Raw genomic sequence first — 19,521 nt, forward strand, 5'->3', positions numbered from 1 at the left:
GTACTTGCCTTTGTGCTTCCTGGCACTGTGCACTGTGCCACCCACACACCCTGGCACGATTGGTTTCAGATTGCATTTTCATACCTGGATGCTATGACCACATCATTCTGAGAAAGTGCTCTGGGAAAGCAAAGTTGTGCTCCAGTGCTGCAATGCTGTTACACTGTCTTATCTCTGACTCCATGTAAATATTGTTGTAGAGGGTTCAGGTTTAAGTAACTTAAACTCCATTATCTCTACTAAGAGGTTTTTATCAGAAAGGTAACTAAATTCACGTGAGAGGAAATTAATTTCCTTGCAGAAATCCAATACATCCATTTTCACTGGGAATGAAAGAGGGAGAGGTAAAAAGTGTTTCCAGACTGAGAGAAACAGTGACTCTAGGTTTTGGGAAGTGATAAAGGTACTTGACACAGGACACTGGCTGTTTGCTTTCCTTACCCGTGTGGGACTGAGCCTGTGTATGTCAAGCCACTTCCTACAAGGTGCCAACAGCTGGGTGAAAGGGAATATGACAGCAGTCAACTCCTCTTGTATGCCTGTGGGTTATGCATCCTTCCTTGATGATGTTTTTATTCCTGATGCATATTGCAATAATTCTTCATTCTTATATATTTGCTATTTAAGATTTTGTAAAGAGTGATTGGAGACTACTCTCAGGCATTTGTGACTACTAATGACCTGCTGACTGGTGCCTGGGACTTGAGGAGTGTACTAATCAATATTTGCTTAAAAAAATTAGTGAGATTTATGGTGTTTTTGCTATTAGTTATGAGAAGTAACAATAGTTTTGTCTTGTCAAAATTAGAAGTACAGAATACCCATTTTTATCAGGGTGGTTGTAGAAGAATTTGTATTTAGCTTATATTTTAAATTTATGAGAATCAAACATGTACTAAATCATACCCAGTCTTGACTGCTTAATTGAAATCAATGAGACAGAACCTGAACTGTTGTTCATTGATATTTCTCCACTACCACAATTTGGATTACAGTAACTGATAGTATTTTGCCATCTGGATTCATCTACATCAAAACCTATTTTATAGAATTCTTCAGGGCAGATTAAAAAAGAAAGAGAAACGGTATCAATACTTAATGCCACTTATCTAAGGTCCATGATTGTACTCTAAACCTCTGTTTCATTTTCTCAGTAAACTCAGTTGATGTTGATGGGTGACATTTTTTAACCGTGCACTGTTGATTTCTGTCAGATGTACTTTTTGTTCTACAAATTTCCCTCGAGCTATCCTTAGTTTTTTTAATCTAATTCTTTTTATTTCAAAATAAAAGAGAAAGTATTGGCAGAAAGAGCTAAGTATTTTTTTATAACAGTTATGCCAAGTCCACTGGCCTAAATTCTTCACAAATGTAATTTGCCTGGCTTTGCAATCAGCTTAGTTTCCAGATGATTTGGCTCATCATAACTTTGAGGGAAACACATAATGGTGACAAGGTGCCCTGGCCAGATTAACTGAACACTTTTTAAAAGTACATGTAGCCAATGAAGAAATAAACAAAGGTCAGGGGGTTAATTTAAAACCTCTTAACTTTTTGCAATGGAATCTTGTATTTAAGTCATGTTCATTTCAATTTACAAGCAAGGTCTTTCAACATGCATAAATCTGTTTTAACTGTTTATTCATGTAATAATTAATCTGTCAGTCACAGGACAGGTTATAATCTTCATAATCTTTGTCTTTTTTTAACAATGTTACAGATTTACTGGCCTGCAGCAAAAGAAAAGGTAGAATTATGCAAATTAGCTGGGAAAGATGCCCAGGTAAGTATGATGTATATTTTTTTATTGTTGCTGAGATTTATGAATATCTGTGTTTGTTACTAAATGCACAAAATGCATTAGTAAGCTCTTGTTACACTTCTGAATTAATGTCCCAAGTGTTTTTTCTTAATTAAAAAAATTACATTTCTATTGTTTTTGAAATATTAATACTTCAAAAAAATACAATATTGGAGGCAGCAATCATGCTAGATTTTTCTTTGATGTAATAAATGCAGCTGAGAGATGAATGGACTTACCTCAGAAATGTATACCAGGCGATACTTCCATGAAATCTTCTTTTTTCGCATTAAAATGCTTCTTTTTTCTTGGGAGTGTCCTGATTGTAACTTCATTATAATTCTTTAAAGAAACAGAGAAGTAGAGCAGTGTACAAATCAACGTAACTTGCAGACAGCTTCAGCTAGGGTTAATAGAAAATCTCAGACTCAATGGCTTTTCCCTGGAACCACAAATTTTCTTTAGGAAGTATATTTAAGGTACATATGTGTCTACAATACAACTTTATATGTTTTGCTTAGCACAATGTCTAGAGCCTAGCCCCATAAATGTAAACATTTCCTGGATGTAAAATAAAATTTCCTCATTTTGTCTCAAAAAAATCTCCTAATTTCTGTCCAGCACATCAGTTACCAAGGTAAATTTCAGCTCAAAACACTCTCAGCTCTCTGCCTGAAGAATTTCAACTTCTTATTCTGACTTGTTGCTACCATTATATTTACAGCAGTCAAAACCTAAACAACACCTTTGCTGAGCACTGGGAATATTCTTATACTGGTGTATATGGGATCTTTGTGCTCTTCTATTTCTATACTAAGAGAAGGAAAGGGTCCTGGGAGGGAAATACTTGTTTTGGACTCTCACTTAGGTGTAGGGTGATGTCTAGAAAGTATGTGTATTCCCTCTGAAGTACTTGTTTTGTGTTTCTGTATTAATTTCATTCTGGGGAAAGCTAGAGCAAGCCTTTTCCTCCAGCCCTCTATCATCCTTGTAGCACACAGCATCTGCCTGTGCTTCACAGCAAGGACCAAGCCCAGCTAGAGCCAGGACAGCCCACTGAACTCAGAAGTGATCAAATAAAAGTCACCAGTAAAATGTGGTTGGTGCAGAGACAAAGCATACCCTTGGAAGTGTGTTGAAGCCTTTCAGCCCACCACAGTTACTTTAACAATGCAATATTTGGTGTTAAAGCATGTGCAGCATCCTGAGCTGGGAGCAAAGGCAGGAGGACTGGTAGCCAGACAAACCCAGTGGCTCTGCGACCTCTGCCCAGTTGTTGGCAGGTGTTGTTTGCTACGACACAGGCTGAACAGATACCCTCCAAACCTTTGTGCTGTGGGCACACAGCTTCTTGTGGCTGTAAGCCTTACTGCAGAATTAGGTTTGCAGGTCTGATTGATGAAGTGTCTGGTTCGTAGCCACTGTCAAACTGTAGTTGTCACAGCTTTGAGCTACTTCATAAACAGTCTCTGCTACAGTAGTTTTAAGTACACCAGTGCTATGGCTGTAACTTAGTGAAATGTATAATGTAAAAAAGAAGAATAAATATGAAAAGTAACCTTTCTCTTTCTCTTCCCAACAGACAGAATGTGCCAATTTTATCCGTGTTCTTCAGCCGTACAACCGGACCCATGTTTATGTCTGTGGCACAGGAGCGTTTCACCCTCTCTGTGGGTACATTGAACTTGGAACTCACAAAGAGGTAATTTAACTTTCTCACTAGTGTGACATGTCAAGGAATAGCCCTCATCTTGTTTAGCATTCATCACAGATTGGAAAATACTATGTGAGTGTGTAAAAAATGACCTGACAGCAGCTTGCATAAATAACAGGATAAATGGTGGATTCTGCAGGTCAGACGGGAACTCTCGTTCTCACATTTGGTATGTGCATATCAGTTTTGAACAAAGCACTTTCCTCAGGCTTAATACACAAAGTTCTTTGGAATGACACTTCCCTGTGATTAACTAAGTGAAGAGAACATCTAACCCAGATGTCTTCCTTTCTAGTAAGTCATTTCTGCGCATACTTTCCTTACACACATACATTCAGAGTTCAAGATGAAACTTGTAGTTCTATTTTTTAATGTACATATACCCTTGGCCCACAGAGGGATTCCTATGCCTCGTGCATGAGAGTAATGAACACTTTGAAAGGTCTCTGAGCCTGAGTGCAAGGGCAACATCTCAGGACTTTGTAATGTGTTGCAGTCTGGTCACTAAGGAGGTGTTGGGTGTTGTCCATCACTGGTGGCATATTCCTGAGCTGAAGTTTAGCAGCTGATTGGTTTTCATTTGCTGGTGACAAAGAAATCTCTATCCTAAGTGGTAAATGTTTGAGACCTAACCCCCAAAACAGAAGAATTTTGGTGTTGTGTCAAGCAGCCACTTAGTACACAAGTCTCTTTTTAACTCCTATATGTGTCACACCTTGGCTATATTTATCCCACTGGCGCGGTTCTCAGATAGTGTTGAGATGTGACCTGTCTGGTTGGTTGCCTGTGGTGCAGGCTTCCTGTGCTGCTATAGAAATAGCTTTCTCTTTTCTTCAAGGCTGGGTAAAATTCTGGAGTATAAGAAATGGCACATAAAGTTACTAAGTGGATTAACCTGAAACAGAATAAGAATCATAGAACAGTTTGGGTGGAAAGGGCTCTTAAAGACCACCCAATTTCACCCCCCCTGCCATGGGCAGGGACACTTTCCACTATACCAGGTTGCTCAAAGCTCACTCCAGCCTGTCCTTGAACAATTCCAGGGATGGAGCATCCACAGCTTCTTTGGGTAACCGGTGGTGGTGCCTTTACCACCCTCACAAGGAAAAATTTCTTTCCAAAATCTAATCTAAACCTATCCTATTTCATTTAAAGTTGTTCCACCTTGTTCTGTCACTGATACATGGAATCAAGGGAAGATCCTAATGGAAGAAAAAAGGGATTAATGCTTGCCCAGACTGAGATCTGTCATTATGTACCCCACAATCTGTGGGTTGGATGACCAATGTGTTTTCCGTGCAACAGAAAACTGAAGCTGTGAGAAATGTACACAGTAGTGTTCTTTGCCTAATAAACCATTAATGCTCTTGGTATTGTCTGGTATGTGGTGTATAATTTGGCTTACAGTGAAATAAGTCTGTAGACTTCTTTGCTTTGCTACTTTAAATATTCCAGTTGAAGCAACTGGGTATAAGATCCATTGTATCATGCTGATTTCTTAGCTGAATGATCAAATACACAGCTGAATAGGCCAGAACAGCTCTCAGCAAGAGTATACATAAGGCTCTGGTTTACCTCTGGGTCATTAGCAAGATTCCTTATTCACTCTATCATTGCCCTACTTCATTTCATCTACTTCATTTGTGAAGGTTGTTTTCACCAGACCTTATGAAATTATGGATTTGGTCTGACTGTTCAGTCCAGCAGCCAGTCTAGACAAGGGGTCTGTCTCAGCTAGACATGACCAATTACCTTGTGAGAGGAAATGGAAGAAGAATCCTGGTATTGTATTTCCTAATCCCCTCACTGTCCCCCAGTCCTGCCTCTCCCACATTCCTCCTGGTTGCTCAGCTGCAGGGGTAGGTTGGACAGTGTTCAGCACTGCTCCTGCCTCTTCTGGCAGAGCAGCTTTTCTACAGCCTCCTACTGACTTATCATCCTTGAATGGCATCAGGCATATTTTCCCTTTCCTTCTTGGAGGCCCAAACACTCTTCAGCCAGCATCCTTCCACTGCCTCTCCAGATAAATGTGACAAGGCAGGAGGGTGCTGAGGATAGGCCCAGTGATATGCTTTTGACAGGCAGTTGAAAATGTCTCCTTGTAGGAACTGAAGCCAGGAAATCCATTCTCTTAATTTTTTTTCTTCTTTCTGTCCCTCACCTTTTTAAAAAAAAAATTTAAAAATTTAAATCTCTGGGTTATAGTAACAGGCAATGAGTGTCTGGTAATTAGCAACCTCTCCAGGAAGATGTGGGATTCTTGGGAGAGCCTGGCCCTGAGATAGCCTCATGGTGAAGCCAGGCAGTGCTCTGCTGACCTTTGAAAGCTGCTGGTGGATCTGCACAGTGCTCTCCTGGACAGTGCCAGTGCTGTGAAAACAGAGAGGAAAATGCTGTGGATCAGGTGACTCAAAACCACAGCAGCCACTGCTTTTGAAGCAGTACAAATCCCCAACGGAATCACACAATTAAAGGGGATTAAAGTCCTCGTCTTGTTGTTGCTCGAGTCGCTGCCAAAACTTCTCTTGGCTGGTGAAGAAGAGGCTTGGCCTGGTTGATGCTGTTAGCCACAGCTCTCCAAGGGATGCTCTTTTCTTTGAAAGCTTTGCCTGAAGTGAAAGCAGGAGGTTAATTCTGTGTGAATGCCTGGTAGTGTCCATTAGTTTGTCTGGGTGAAGTCTGAAATATTTGATGTTGATCTGTAACTCTCTTGGTCCCCCGAGTACTGCTGGGCCTGCAGACAGCCTCTTCCCGTGTGATAAGGCAAAGGTTCTCTGAGCTGCTCAGGCTTCCACATCCTAGAACAAAGAACAATAGGACACCAGCCTTGTCAGAAAAAAAAAAAGCCTAATTTTTAGCTTAGTTTTGTCCTTGCTATGCTCACTTCAGCAGCCTGAGAATTTAGTTTCCCTGATATTCCACAGATTTGGGAAGGTAACGAGTTTTTCGGTGATTAAATTCCGCTTCCTACGAGCTAGGATTGCTGGAGGAAATTGAATTTATGTTCCCAGATTGGAATTGATTTTTCTTTTCTCTTAAGGAGCTTAATTATTCAATATCCTGGGCTTTTGTCTTCTGAGCCTAGAGTGTTTAGGAGGCACCTCAGTAACATAGAAAGGTTTGGTCATTTATAATCTGATGTGCATTAAGGATGAATTGATGTGTTGCGAAGTCTAATCCTATGTGGCCATCTTTGGACATACTCGCTTGTCATTTGTACTCTCCTGGCCTCTTGCAAGGTAGAGATATGGAATAATTAAAATAATTAAAATCACTTAACCCATTTTTAATTGATGAAATCATGGAGATGTTTTGATTTTTTAAAAACTAGCTTCTAAATTTTTGTTTCTATAATACATTGATTCGATTTCTGAGCACTAGTGGGATTTTAAATATCATTGTTGGTAGAAAAGCATGTTAAAGGAAAATGTTAAAAGCACTTCTGTAGGAAATCTCCCCTCTCTTAAAGGCAGCAGAATTCTGAAGATGAACTCCCTGTACCTGTAGAGAATTCACTTTACACCTATGAGCGATCAATTTGCCTTCAGCAGGACTTACTGTGGATTTCAGGTTAACTGCACTTTCAGGAAACCATTGAAAAGGTCAAGTAAAAGAGCCCCTGCTGGCAATGCAAAACTATAATAAAGCTTCAAATGGATGCCTACGGGAATCGAGTTGTTGATTGCCCACTGAAAACATTGGCAATAATTTTTAAATAAGTTATTTTCTTTATCTTCCTCTATGCTCTTGTTCTGTGGCCCAGGAATTAATCATACTGTATTTGGAAGCTACAAGGAAGAAACTATTCTGATATCTCTTGTATCTTTAGCCTTGTTAAAAATAATAAGACAGAGCATATGCTTGTTTCATTTTAAAAGGGTCTGAACTATGTCTGTTGTGAACATTATTCAGCAGTCCCTGGAGAAATTTCAGAGTCAGCCAGAATCCCTGCAGGGTCTCCTGTTGCAACACAGTCTATCAGCATTTTCCCAAATAGAAGCCAGTGCCTTTTAAGTACAATTCAGCTTTTAATTGGAGTAGAAATGAACAATGCATCTGTTTTTTTCGGAAAATAATTGTATTTTTTTTAAGATTGGTGTTTCACTATAGAGTGACCAGGATACAGTAAAACACTGAGTGAAAAAATCCAGATATGAAACAGACACGGACTGTAAACATCAATGCTGAGATGACAGCTGCATGATCTAACAAACCACTTTGTATGCTTGCAGAACAGGCTGTCTAAGTGAGTTTTTCTCTGTAGCCACACCAGGATAATGAATTTGTGTTTATTCTCAGGAGATGGTGTTCCGTTTGGATACCCAGAACCTGGAGTCTGGCAGGTTAAAGTGCCCCTTCGATCCCCAGCAGCCGTTTGCTTCGGTGATGGCAGGTAAGGAGCCACCAGGGCCAGGTGCTGCCCTCGGAGCTGTGATGGCTCTGTGCGAGCCCAGGGGCTCAGCAGATGCCACTGCTGGAGCTCCTCTGGCACTGGTCATGTTTCCAGTGCTGGTTTGTGCTCCCAGAGCTGGGGAAGCCTTCAGGCTGCAGACACCAGAGAGCTGGAAGGGCAGCAGTGCAAACAGAGGCATTAGAATGGCAGTGAAGCCTCTGTCAGCTGGGCAGGAAGGCGTTTTCACCCTCACCCAGTCATTGCTCCTTTAAGAGAGCAACAAAAAAACCCACACGGACAGAGAGTGTTTGAAGCCCTTGTGGGCCTCTTTCTGCAATTATCAATATGTTCTGCCCTTTGAAGTCTGCTGACATACACTCTTTCCATAAATACGTTTCTGAGGTTTCTATTTACTCGAGTAGCCACTTCTGAAGCCGGGAGCCGAGGAGCAGATAGTGCACTCTGCCTGCTGCGTGCATCACAGCACTGTGTGGTCTGACATTTGGGGCTGAGGAATGTCAGCTTGACCTCTGGATTTCAAATCACTATAAGAGATACTTTTGTCATGGTTTGGTTCATAGCTTTGGACAATTTTCATTTAACTTGTCCGTCGAGCATATGAATACAAGATAAGAGTGAAGCACCATGACGTTTTCATTTACAGCCAAAGAGCAGTGGTGACAGTGCTTTGAAGTATCGGTCACTCTGTGTTATAAAAAGAATATGACTAATGATCAGTCTTTATTCTCAGATAATAAGATAGATGATTTGTGATTCTGACCCTACGGATGGGGCAGGACTTCCTTTATTAAAAACAATAGATTAAAGCCTGTGCTTATTCTTCTCAGAGACCCCTAGTACTCTTTAATGACCGTGAAGTCTATTTTTGAAATGGGGTTCCAGAAACTTTAACTTCTTTTTTAACTTTTTTTTTTAATGCAAGCAGTAGAACTCTGTGATTTATTACAGCATTGCCTAATTTCAGTAGCAGTCTCATGCTTTGACTGTTCTATTAAATCTTGTGAAATGAAGAAGCTGCTGTCTTTGAGCTAGCTAAGACATGAACTTTGCTGCATAACAATTTTTGAGTGAGATAAAATTAATGGTCAGGGTATTCTAGTATTCCTTTTTTGACTGTGGCTGGTGTCCAGTGCTTCACGGTAAAGTACAGGGAGCACTGTAAAGGGTTACAGGCCTAAGCAGAGAATGTGGTTTTGGTCTATCAGTGGATATTATTCCCAAGTGAACTAGGAGAGCAGTATAGTTCATGGGTAAGATGTTGCCCTGGAGCTCAGGTGAGATCATTTCCCATCTCTGCCACTAATGAGCAGAGTAACCTTGGCATGTCACTTCTCTCCATCTACTTTTTATTTATCTGCCAAATGGCAGTAAAGATTACTTATATCCTTCAGAGAACACTTTCTATTCAGGTATACATTTATGAGCTAAGTAATATCTAACTATATTTTCACTCATATATGTAAGTTAATGCAACTGAGTAATTTTCAATCTTTGCAGAAATAAGTAATCTGAGTACTACATGACATATCTTCAAGTAGACCTATAGATAAATTTGAAAAACTGGTTTTTTCCACTGAAAAATCACCTGCTCGTCATCCATCCTCTATTATAAATTACCACTCACCAAAACTGTTCACGACATAACAAGAACTTGGAATGAGAGATACCAAATGCCAAGAGGAGTGCTGAAAATGCCTTGTCAGCAGAGCCTAAGCAAGGATGGAGAATTTCTGTTGGCCCTTCAGATGTATCGATCACCGAGCGCCTGTCAGTTAGCAAACACCAATTACCCTGCCCATTCCTCATTATGACAAATACCTTTCAGAATGCACTTTTGTTTCTTTACAAAGGCAACATGCTGTCTGAAAGATGTGCTTTCCACAACTGTCATGGAAATAATACAGAAGTAACAATAATAATGAGGTAAAAAGAAAGATGATAGATCTTTTTTGGACAAATAAAGGGCCTTGTGGATCATGGGTTGTGGGTTGGTTTGTTGATTTTTTTTCCCCCCTTGATCTTATTTTTTTAAGTGCATTTACATCTTTTGCAAATGAAAGCACAAATATCAGTGTTGAATGGTATTTATTCTGCATTCACATTCAACAAAGGCTTCTCTCGGAAAGATCTTGTGAAATGTTTCAACCCAGGAGTATCAGAAAACCTGGATAAGGAACTTTTGGAGAGGGATTTTTATGTATCATATAGATTTTTATAAAATTATAATCTATGAACATGAACTTTTTTGTTTTTATGAATTCTAGGGATTTATTTCTGCAAGTTATTAAGCAAAAAAATACCAAAAAACCCTGTCCCACAAATAAAATTTGTTATTTTACAGAAAAAAGAGTATTTTAAAATGCACTATGTGGTAAAAAACAAAAAGAGGTTTACAGTGATACTGTCTCTTTGCTTCTTTTTGAAAAGTACTGAGATCTGAAGGGAAACAGAAAATATTGTGCATTTCTTAGCATTTTCATTGCCCACAAAAGGGGTAGAAGAGAAAATAGTAACTGCAGTTGTAGCAAGCTCAAGGCACTGTGTTACAGATGTAGTGTCCTTGTCACAGAGGCAAATTCTGGGTGCCTTATTCAAGCGACGTGTCATTTATTTTAGGGAGACCACTCTGTGTTAAAATGATGATGATTTGTGTCTGTAGCCATATTCCTGCCATTAACATAAATTCCCTGAATTTGTGCCTGAATTCCTCGTTGTGAATTAAGTTTTGGATGGAGATTCTTGTTGCAGGAGTGGGCCAAGCTGCAACATTCCAGTGGAGAAGCATCCATGCTGTTTTTGTGGCTCAGGAGCAGCAAAGCCATTGGGGCCATGGCAGTCCTGGGACACAGGAGTAGCTGGAATGGACAGGTGGCCATGCCCTCACCATGGCTCCCAGGTGTATGGGACAGGGTGTTCAGATTAAATAGATCTTTATATACTTAAGGGCCCAGTACCCACTAAAGCCTGGGAAATTTAGTTTTCTGGATGCCTAAAAGATCTGAAAATTAGGCTTTGACTATGTTACTTCTCAGATATATAAATATCACTCTCATTTAAATGTAAATTACTTCACAGAACCAAAACCCATTAAAATATGACCAATAATATTTTAAAGCATTAAATTAGTTTATAGACCAATTATACACAGGTGTTGTCCACCCAACAAAATGTAAATATTCTTAATTTTTTTTATGCCACAGCTGTAGGAACCCTATTTCTTTTTCATTTGCAGATGAGTATCTTTATGCTGGAACAGCTTCTGATTTCCTTGGCAAAGACACTGCTCTGACACGTTCTCTGGGCCCTTCTCACGACCACCATTACATCAGAACTGACATTTCTGAACATTACTGGCTTACTGGTAAGATCCCAAACATATGCTGTTGTCATTTGCATTGTCCCTGCCTCTCTGAAGCTAATAGCGCCTTCCTTATATAAATATATGTCCAGTAACTATAAATATAGATATTGTATCATGGAGGCTTTGGATTACGTAGGCTTTTTTTACAAAGCTCAGTGGAACAGAAGTGCACTTGAGAAAAGTCACAGAGGTGAAAATGCTAATTAAGGGAAGAGTGGGAGCATCAGACTTAATCATAGTTTCTGTCTTTGATCTGTATATCTGTGTATAATCCTACAATGGAAATAATATCATGACTTAAATGCTTCTATATCCAGTCTTGTCAGAATAATTTTTTTAAACTGTATTTTCAGTCACTTTTAAGAAGCTGTTCCGTATAGCTAGTTGAAACGACCGACTAGAAATCCCACATTTTTTGCTAGGAGATCTTTTTTTTTTTTTCCTTTTCCTTTTTTAGGGGGAAAAATACCCTTTGTTGCTGCGAGGATCATTTTAAAACCACTAAGGGCACACTAAAATAGCTTCCCAAGCAAAACACTGCTTTTTCTTGCCCGTTAAAAAACATTGTGAGCTAGTAAACCCTCTAAAAAACTGGCTGCATTTGCACCCAGCCAGTCTCAAACCACACACAGAGTAACATGGAAAACTTCACTCACAAGCTAACCCTGCACAATTAAAGCATCCCCCGTTTAGCTGTCAACTGTCTTTAAAGATGTGGCAACACTGGCCCTGGCTCAGGATGCCTGTGTGACTATTATGGGTGCAGTGTAAGGCCAGGGCCTGCTGACCACAGGGTTAAGTTGTCTTCCCAGCAGAAACTTCTAAAAAGGATAATTTTGCCTCTTAACTCTTTGAGACCTCAGCAAGAGGAAATGTTCTTTTTTTTCTTAATAATTTTTCCCTACCCCTTCTCTGCCTTCTTCTGTATCGTTGCCTTAAATTTCTATCTAGATGCAACTCTATAACCCCTGTATTTCTGCTGTGAGATAAGGAGAAAAAGAAAAAGCCACTTAAAAGTCAGGTTTACCTTTCCAAATAGGAGATTGAAGAATCTCACTCCACTGACCTATCCCACTTTCATTTCCTGTGCTGAAAGTGTTTCTTGTTCCATCTCTCTTATCTCATCTCTCGTTTCCACATACCCCTTGTGCAGTGCAGAGCAGAAATGGACTGTCATATGGACCACGATGGGTCCTTCCAGCAGTCAGTGCTCTAATTCTGATTAGCCATGCAACTCCATATCCAGTTTTATCACTGATGGCCTGCAGATGCTCAGCATGGAAAGGTGGCTGGGTAGCTGCTTTCCTAAGGGATGCAGTAATAAGGTAAAAACAAAGGTTTACTGTGGTTTGGCCCTGAGGAGCATCTGGTGTAATCATTAGTATAGATCCACATTGATGAGCATTACAGGGTTCAGTTGCCAGTCCAAAAGAACTTGTAGCTTAAAAATACAGTTCCAAACATTTCTTTCTCTTATTATTGTTTCTTCACGAGCAGTTTGAGGCAAGGGAACAGTACAAGAAAACAGAATAAACTGTAGGTTTGAGAAATGTTTAGGTGTTTTAGTTTGAGGTGGAGGGGGGGGGTTTGCCTTTCCCCTCTCATTTAGATTGATTCATGATTTATTCTGTTTTCACTTAAAGCATCTGTATTTGTGAAGCTTTTCTAAGGAGAACAGTGTATTAATATGTCTGGGTCTGAAAAACAGCTTTAGTGTGCTAGACTGTGAGGTGAAAATTGCCCCACACTATATAAACACTGAAGACCCTATATTTTCTTCAGGTTTACCTTGTTTCCAGCCATATAAAACCCTGCAGCCACAATTCTGTCTAAGACTTAACAAACACAATCCATTCAGTGTTACACTAAGAGGCATAGACATAAACTAGGTGCTTTTAATATTTTGAAACAGTCCTTTTAAGGTTGGAGAAAATTTTAAGTGCAACTTGAAATGACAGCGTCATTTCTGCTATAAGCCATAGGGTGGCCAATATATTTCTAGTTTATTGTGTAATGTTACCAATTACATACTTCTGTGCTTTCAGCCGATATTGGTATAAAGAAAATATTTACGTGATTTCAGATTCAAAGCTCCCATCTCATGTAAATTCCCTCTTCCCTAAATCAACTGCCCATTTATGAAGCATGTGTTAGACCTCCAGTAAAAGTTGTACATACTTGGATAATTGTACAATTGGAAATAAATTATTACCATGCATGAGTCATGTTTTACTTAGGATAAGCATAAAATGTGCACCTAGTTTTCTTCCAGAGGGCCAAGGAAGTTTTGCTATAATGCACCTTAATATTTTTAAAGTTTAGTCTTATTCTGTTTCTGGAAACAAAATAATCCTTCCCTGAGGGAAGGGAGGTAAAGACAAAGCACGAGGGAAAAATGTGTGGGATACCTTCCAGTTCCTTGCAGGGCATCTCTATCTTGGCTAATTAAGACATGTCCTAATCTCAGTGACTGAATAGCAGCTCCACAGAGGGGAAGGAGGAAGGCAGCTAATCTTTCCCATGACTCAGGCTCACTCGTGCTCATACTCCCGCCAGGGTGGCACTGGAGCAGAGGGGAGCAGGGCTGGGCTGTCAGGCCTTCCCACAGCTGCTCACTGGAGCTGTCTCGCCCGGGGACGAGGCACATGGGGCTGGTGGCCCCTCTCCGGATGGCAAAGCCACCCGCTGGAACTGAGTCTGCCCCGTGCCAGCCCCGTGGGCAGAGGAGAGCCCCCCGCCAGCCCTACACACAGGCATCCACTGAGCAGCTGCACATTGCTCCCTCCTTCCTAGGAAGAGAAGGCCATAGCTGGAACGAGGGCTTCCTTGAATTGCATTCGTCTCTTTTTTTTTTTTTCCTTTTCACTTTTTTTCATAGCAATTTAGTCGTCTTTTCCAGGGCAAAGTCTTGGAGGCAATGAGTTCTTTATATCCTGCGAACTTTGGATGGGATTCAGCTCCCTGAGCTCTAAAAGGCAAAAGCTAGCATCCTGTCTGAGCTCAGTCCTTTCGCTTGCCTCTGTAATTTACTGAGCGAGGTGACACTTCCAGAGGGTGACTCACCCCGCCTATTGTAGGAATCTGCCTTAAAATAGGATTATTCATTGTCACTTTGTCCCTCCCTGAGAGGGAACCTGGCTGAGAATGGGTTAGGAGCTTGACTTCTAGGTGGTTATGGTAAATGAGGTAAGCACTGTCCTTTGTATTCTGTCAATGCCATGTATTTCTGGCAGCCCAAGTACACAGAGGTGCTGCTTCCCACTGTTTCTTTTTAATTTCTTTGCTTTTTCATTTGCTTTTTCATTTCTTTGTTTTCTGGGACAGCCACTCCTTTGTGGTTCTCTTTTTCTGAGCGTAAGTTCTCCATAGGTTGCACTGCCAAAAATCACTGCTGGTTTCAGAAGGGGGTGATGGCCAGCAGGTAACCAACAGCCACCCCAGCAGTGAAGGACCAGCTGTATCAGCTTTTCCCATCAGACCACATAAAAAAAAGCACTAGCAACATATGTACCATCTATTGCCAGAGCTCATGAAGCCATTAATCCCTGGGCTGGTCACATGAAATCTAGCCATGAACTTAACATGTGGGAAGATCTGCTGCTGAAGCAAATAATGGAGGGATAACTATGTCTATAGGAAAACAAACAGTAGTTTAAAATCATCATAATTAGTTTTTTTCTCCCATGAAAAGAATCCAAAAGCCTAATTCACAGTTAGATTAAATGCATTTTTGTATGTTGGATAGATGGGCTAGAAAAGATGAGACAAAGATCTCAATTACAGAACATTATGTGCTTTTGAGAGCATAATCTCTTCTATTTAATTATTTTCAATTCATCTTCATATCTTTTAATATGTATTTCTGTTCAAATTTAACTTTCAACTTCAGTGTTTTTAGTTGTGATTTAAAATTGTTAAATATTGGTGTTCCTTTAATTCGTTAGAGATTCTTCTAAATCTGTTCCAGAAATTGGTATTGCAACATTCAGTTTTTCATTTGGCTTGCCAAGGAAAGCAATGAAGTGTAATCTTCAACCCCCCATACATTCAGTGCTTTGTTCTGTGAGTGTGGATTAAGAAAAAAGGGGATGTGACTTTCAAAAACATGGTACAGAAGAATTTCACAGGTTTCCTCTTAAATGTCTATTTTGCTAACCACATATTTAAGAAACCATACTAGAAGCATATTTATGTATTTATTCATGCTTAGAGATCTAATCTTCAAAGTAGCCTTACAGGCCCTGAGGGGTAATGGAATATTTTCCTCAAGCTCATTTTGAAATCCTGACTTAAATTTATAGATCTTGATGCCTGCATCATTTCATTTTTTCTGCTGACACCATTCTCTAGTGTCAGAAAGGTTTAAAATGGAAGCAGCACTGTGACTATTTTCACCCATAAATTTACTCTTCTGTCACAAAGGTGCACACTGAGCACTTAAACACATTCCATTTTGTCTCAGACCCTTTGTCTCAGACTGCAAACTTTTGAATCAAGGACTCTCTTTTTCTTCTATGTGTACTGTGGAGTTGATGGTGAAAATTCCTCAAGGCTAATATAAAGTAACAATCATTATGAAAAGGACACAGGCATGAAGATATATTGAAAGCTGATAATAGTATTCCCCCACATAAACAGTGTGCTCTGTTTGCTCTGCATTCTTACACCACCCTCCTTATTGCTTTCTACTGCGGCCTACCTGATACTGGGGGACAAAGACTGTGTATTTTATTCCTGAAAGAATGTATTTTAGAGTCAAGGGTCTCTCTGCACTGTATTTGTATAGCCACTTCTGTTTAAAGAAAAACATCATTGATCCAAGTGCCCTGAGAAGAGCTCATCTATTGCAGCACACTGGGGAATGTCTTAAAAATCACTGCCCCAGGTAGCTGGTTCACTTTTGCAAGGCAGGGTCCTTGGTTCTGCTGCAGTCATGGACCCTGGAATTGCTTCAATTTCTGATTTTAGTGCAAAATTAAAAGGAAAACAAACAAGAAACCCCAACACTGGAAACAAAAGAGCAGGTAGAGCAGGATTGGCGGCCGTGGATGAGGGAGCTTGGGGGCAGTGAGGAACATCTTGGCCCAGTAAGCATGCCTGCAAGATGCAGGCAGACACCCACGCTTGCCTTGGAGGAGACCAGGAATAACGTAATGGCCCAGCATGACACAGCAAGGCATTTTTTGCAAAAAGCAGATTAAAATAACCCAAACAAACCATTACATTGATATAGCCAATCTGTTTTCAAGCACAGGGAACTGAATCCTTAAGACTGGCCAGCCAGTTTTGGAGGTTGCTGTGCTAACTGGGGAATCCCATCGTGGCACTGTGCTGGATTTGTGTTGGAACCCTGGTTACTGAGAATTTTAGACTTTCTGTGCTGACAAACACTGACTCCTAAGAGAGCTCTACATTTGACCTCAGGCCACAGAGAAAATTTCCAAAATTAAATTATGAAACTAAGATTATTAGTGTAGAGTTTAAATAGAGGTGTGTAATATCACACAGTAAAAAACTTAGAATTTAAAGCTTTAGAAATAGTAATATATAAAACAAGACAGAAGTTTTAAAGCAGAAGCTAGTCCTTCTTCACCTTCTTCTTCATGGGTTTGGGTGATATTGTATAATTAAATAAAAAAGTCCACTTTACAAACTACAAGTAGTTAGTTATTGAGCTAAAAGTAAAAATAATTTAAATATCATTTCTTAATTAAATAGTTTATCCATAAAAAGCCTCATAGAGAGAGAGATATGGCTCTATTTTTCAGGTTGTTAAAATGATGTACAACAGAACTCACAGTTTGTGAGACTATAATGTAAATATGAACTAATAAACATCTAAATCCAAACAAAAAAGTACCATCTCACATATTTAATCCAAACTCTGACAAAAAAAAAAGTTTAAAACTCCACAGATTTGGTAGATATAGTCAGTAAGATTGCTGTATCACAGATATGTGGGAAACATTCCTTTGCAAGCTATCTCTAGTAAATAGTAGTATATTTCTGTGTTCATAACTGCTGCCATGAGTAATTAAATTAATTTAAATTCTACCAGGTGATTTCAGAAAATCCACTTAGCTTCATTTTGGTGGCAAAAGCAGTAAGGTAGATTTGTGTAGACAATACTTTGTTCTGAGAGTTAATCTGTTTCCAAACAGAGAATGATAACCAGTGCTGAATACTTTTGCAAGTGTTAGTAAGTTCTACACACAAAAACATCAGCCTAAGAGTAAATACTTCAGACTCCATGGTGCTTTTCACTTGGAGTTCGTAAAAAACTCGCTGCTACATATCTACATAATATTTTTATTTCACTGAAAGATGTAACATAAGTGCAGAGTTTAACAGCAAGTACTGAGTCTTTTCTTCAGATTTTTAATCCCCTTTTTCTTTTAATTTCCAGGAGCGAAATTCATTGGAACTTTCCCTATCCCAGATACCTATAACCCAGATGATGATAAAATCTACTTCTTTTTTCGAGAAATATCACAAGATAGTGGCACATCTGACAAGACAATCCTTTCCAGAGTTGGGAGAGTTTGTAAGGTGAGGACTCTATCTTTTTGATAAAAATTAAGCAAGCGTGGTGTGGTTTATTTCTATGAGAAACATGTTTTCTCCTTTGTTACCCAATGAGCCACTGTAGTAATTTTTCTGAACATCAATTACTAATGCCATCTCAAATTTACTTGACAAGAAATAGACTTGATATTGACGGTGCACCTCTTTTAAAATGCTAATATGTTTATAAATTATAATTTTGTGTCCAAAAAGTAAAGTTTTGGCCTTCGGTGCAACAATGTCATGTCTTGTTTCATGAGTTTCCAGTGAGGGTGGATGAGCCAAAGTGTACATGGTGGCAAGGTATTTGGGGTTTTGTGGAAAGTGCCCATTGATGTATGGACACAGAAGCCCATTCCTTCAGCTTGGCTCTGTACACCATTCCTGGGCATTGCTGAGAGCTGGGGTCAATCATTTGTTTCTGCACATTCCTGATAACCCGCTGGGATGAGGGGAGGCTAAGGAAATACACAGTTTCTGAGATACACCCACATCTGCCTAGAGGTTTCCTCCCTTTGGAAGAAGAGCAATCCTTGACCCATTGACCAGGAGGAACGAGACCCCAGGTCTCCTGCAATGTAAAAAGTTAATTTGGCTGGTGCCCTGACCTCCTTTGAATGATTACTCCTTCACTTTCTCCTTCGTTCTGCTTGGGTTTGCCCTTTATGAAAGATTTGTGCCTCAGTGTTATATACAGACACAGGCTTTCATGAGCTTCAGTCTTCTTGGAACAGCATCTCTGTCCAGAGCAGAAGCCTCCTCAAAAGATGAGAAGAAAAACATCATTCCTGCAAATGAAGACAGCAGTCAGTGTAGCTTGCTGTTTAGCAGCCTGATGTTCACTGAGGTCTCTACCCACAGGGTTTGTAGACTTCTGTGTCAAACACACTCTATCCAATCCCTTGTCCCCAAGGACATTCTGTCCCTCTATTCTGTAGTAACAGAAGCATTTAGTAGAAGTGCTCCCATCCTGTCCTAGGGTCCTCAGGAATCACTGGTAAAAATCAGGAAAATGGAACTTGAAAGCTGCTTGCACATTAGTAAAATATAAACATAAGCTTTCAGCAAATGTTTATCTTGTGATAAATTAGATATAAGCAACACTACAGAAGTCACACAAGTAGGTACATTTCTATGATTTTGTTCAGAAGTTTTAACTGACTTTCTGAGCAGTGTGACTATGCTGGCAGTTTCTTGAGAAACTTGAAAATTAGTACATGAACAAAAGTGTTTGTGATTTACAATAAGATGTGTGTGGGAGAAGAGCACTCATTCAGCTATGGACACACACTGGAAACAAAGAGTGGACAAGTGTATGGATGTGTAGATCTACAACTGCTCTGCAGTCCAGCAGACTCCCAGCTCCAGCTGAGATTTCAGTGGCCACAGCCATTTCACACTTCTGTCCTTGACCTAAAGTGTTAAGATAACAAAACATTCATTCATAAATCAGATCTCTAGTAGGTTTTTAGCCAGACGAAAGAATGGATAATCTTTAGTTGGGTATTTCACAGCAGAGTGATTAATGACAGAATGGAAATGCAAACATTTATGATTTGCTGCTAGACATGGCATTTGCTGATTATGAGAGAGCACTTAATGCATTAGGAGAAATTGATAGACAACATTTTCAAGCCAAGGCACATGAGAGAGTATAGTAAACTAAG

General features: G+C 39.7%; 1 protein-coding gene across 1 annotated transcript in view; it reads left to right on the forward strand.

Annotated features, from left to right (window-relative positions):
• Positions 1-19,521, forward strand: part of SEMA3D (semaphorin 3D) — a 77,179-nt gene that overhangs the window by 10,746 nt on the left and 46,912 nt on the right. Inside the window, exons 2-6 of the mRNA XM_041477719.1 lie at positions 1,721-1,783; positions 3,384-3,503; positions 7,815-7,908; positions 11,162-11,290; positions 17,697-17,839. Of these exons, the coding sequence (XP_041333653.1) occupies positions 7,818-7,908; positions 11,162-11,290; positions 17,697-17,839 (363 nt within the window). The 5' untranslated portion in view covers positions 1,721-1,783; positions 3,384-3,503; positions 7,815-7,817. The remainder of the gene's footprint in view (positions 1-1,720; positions 1,784-3,383; positions 3,504-7,814; positions 7,909-11,161; positions 11,291-17,696; positions 17,840-19,521) is intronic.

The sequence above is a fragment of the Pyrgilauda ruficollis genome, unplaced genomic scaffold, assembly GCF_017590135.1.
Source record: "Pyrgilauda ruficollis isolate IOZ18807 unplaced genomic scaffold, ASM1759013v1 scaffold112, whole genome shotgun sequence".
Classification (NCBI taxonomy): Eukaryota; Metazoa; Chordata; class Aves; order Passeriformes; family Passeridae; genus Pyrgilauda; species Pyrgilauda ruficollis.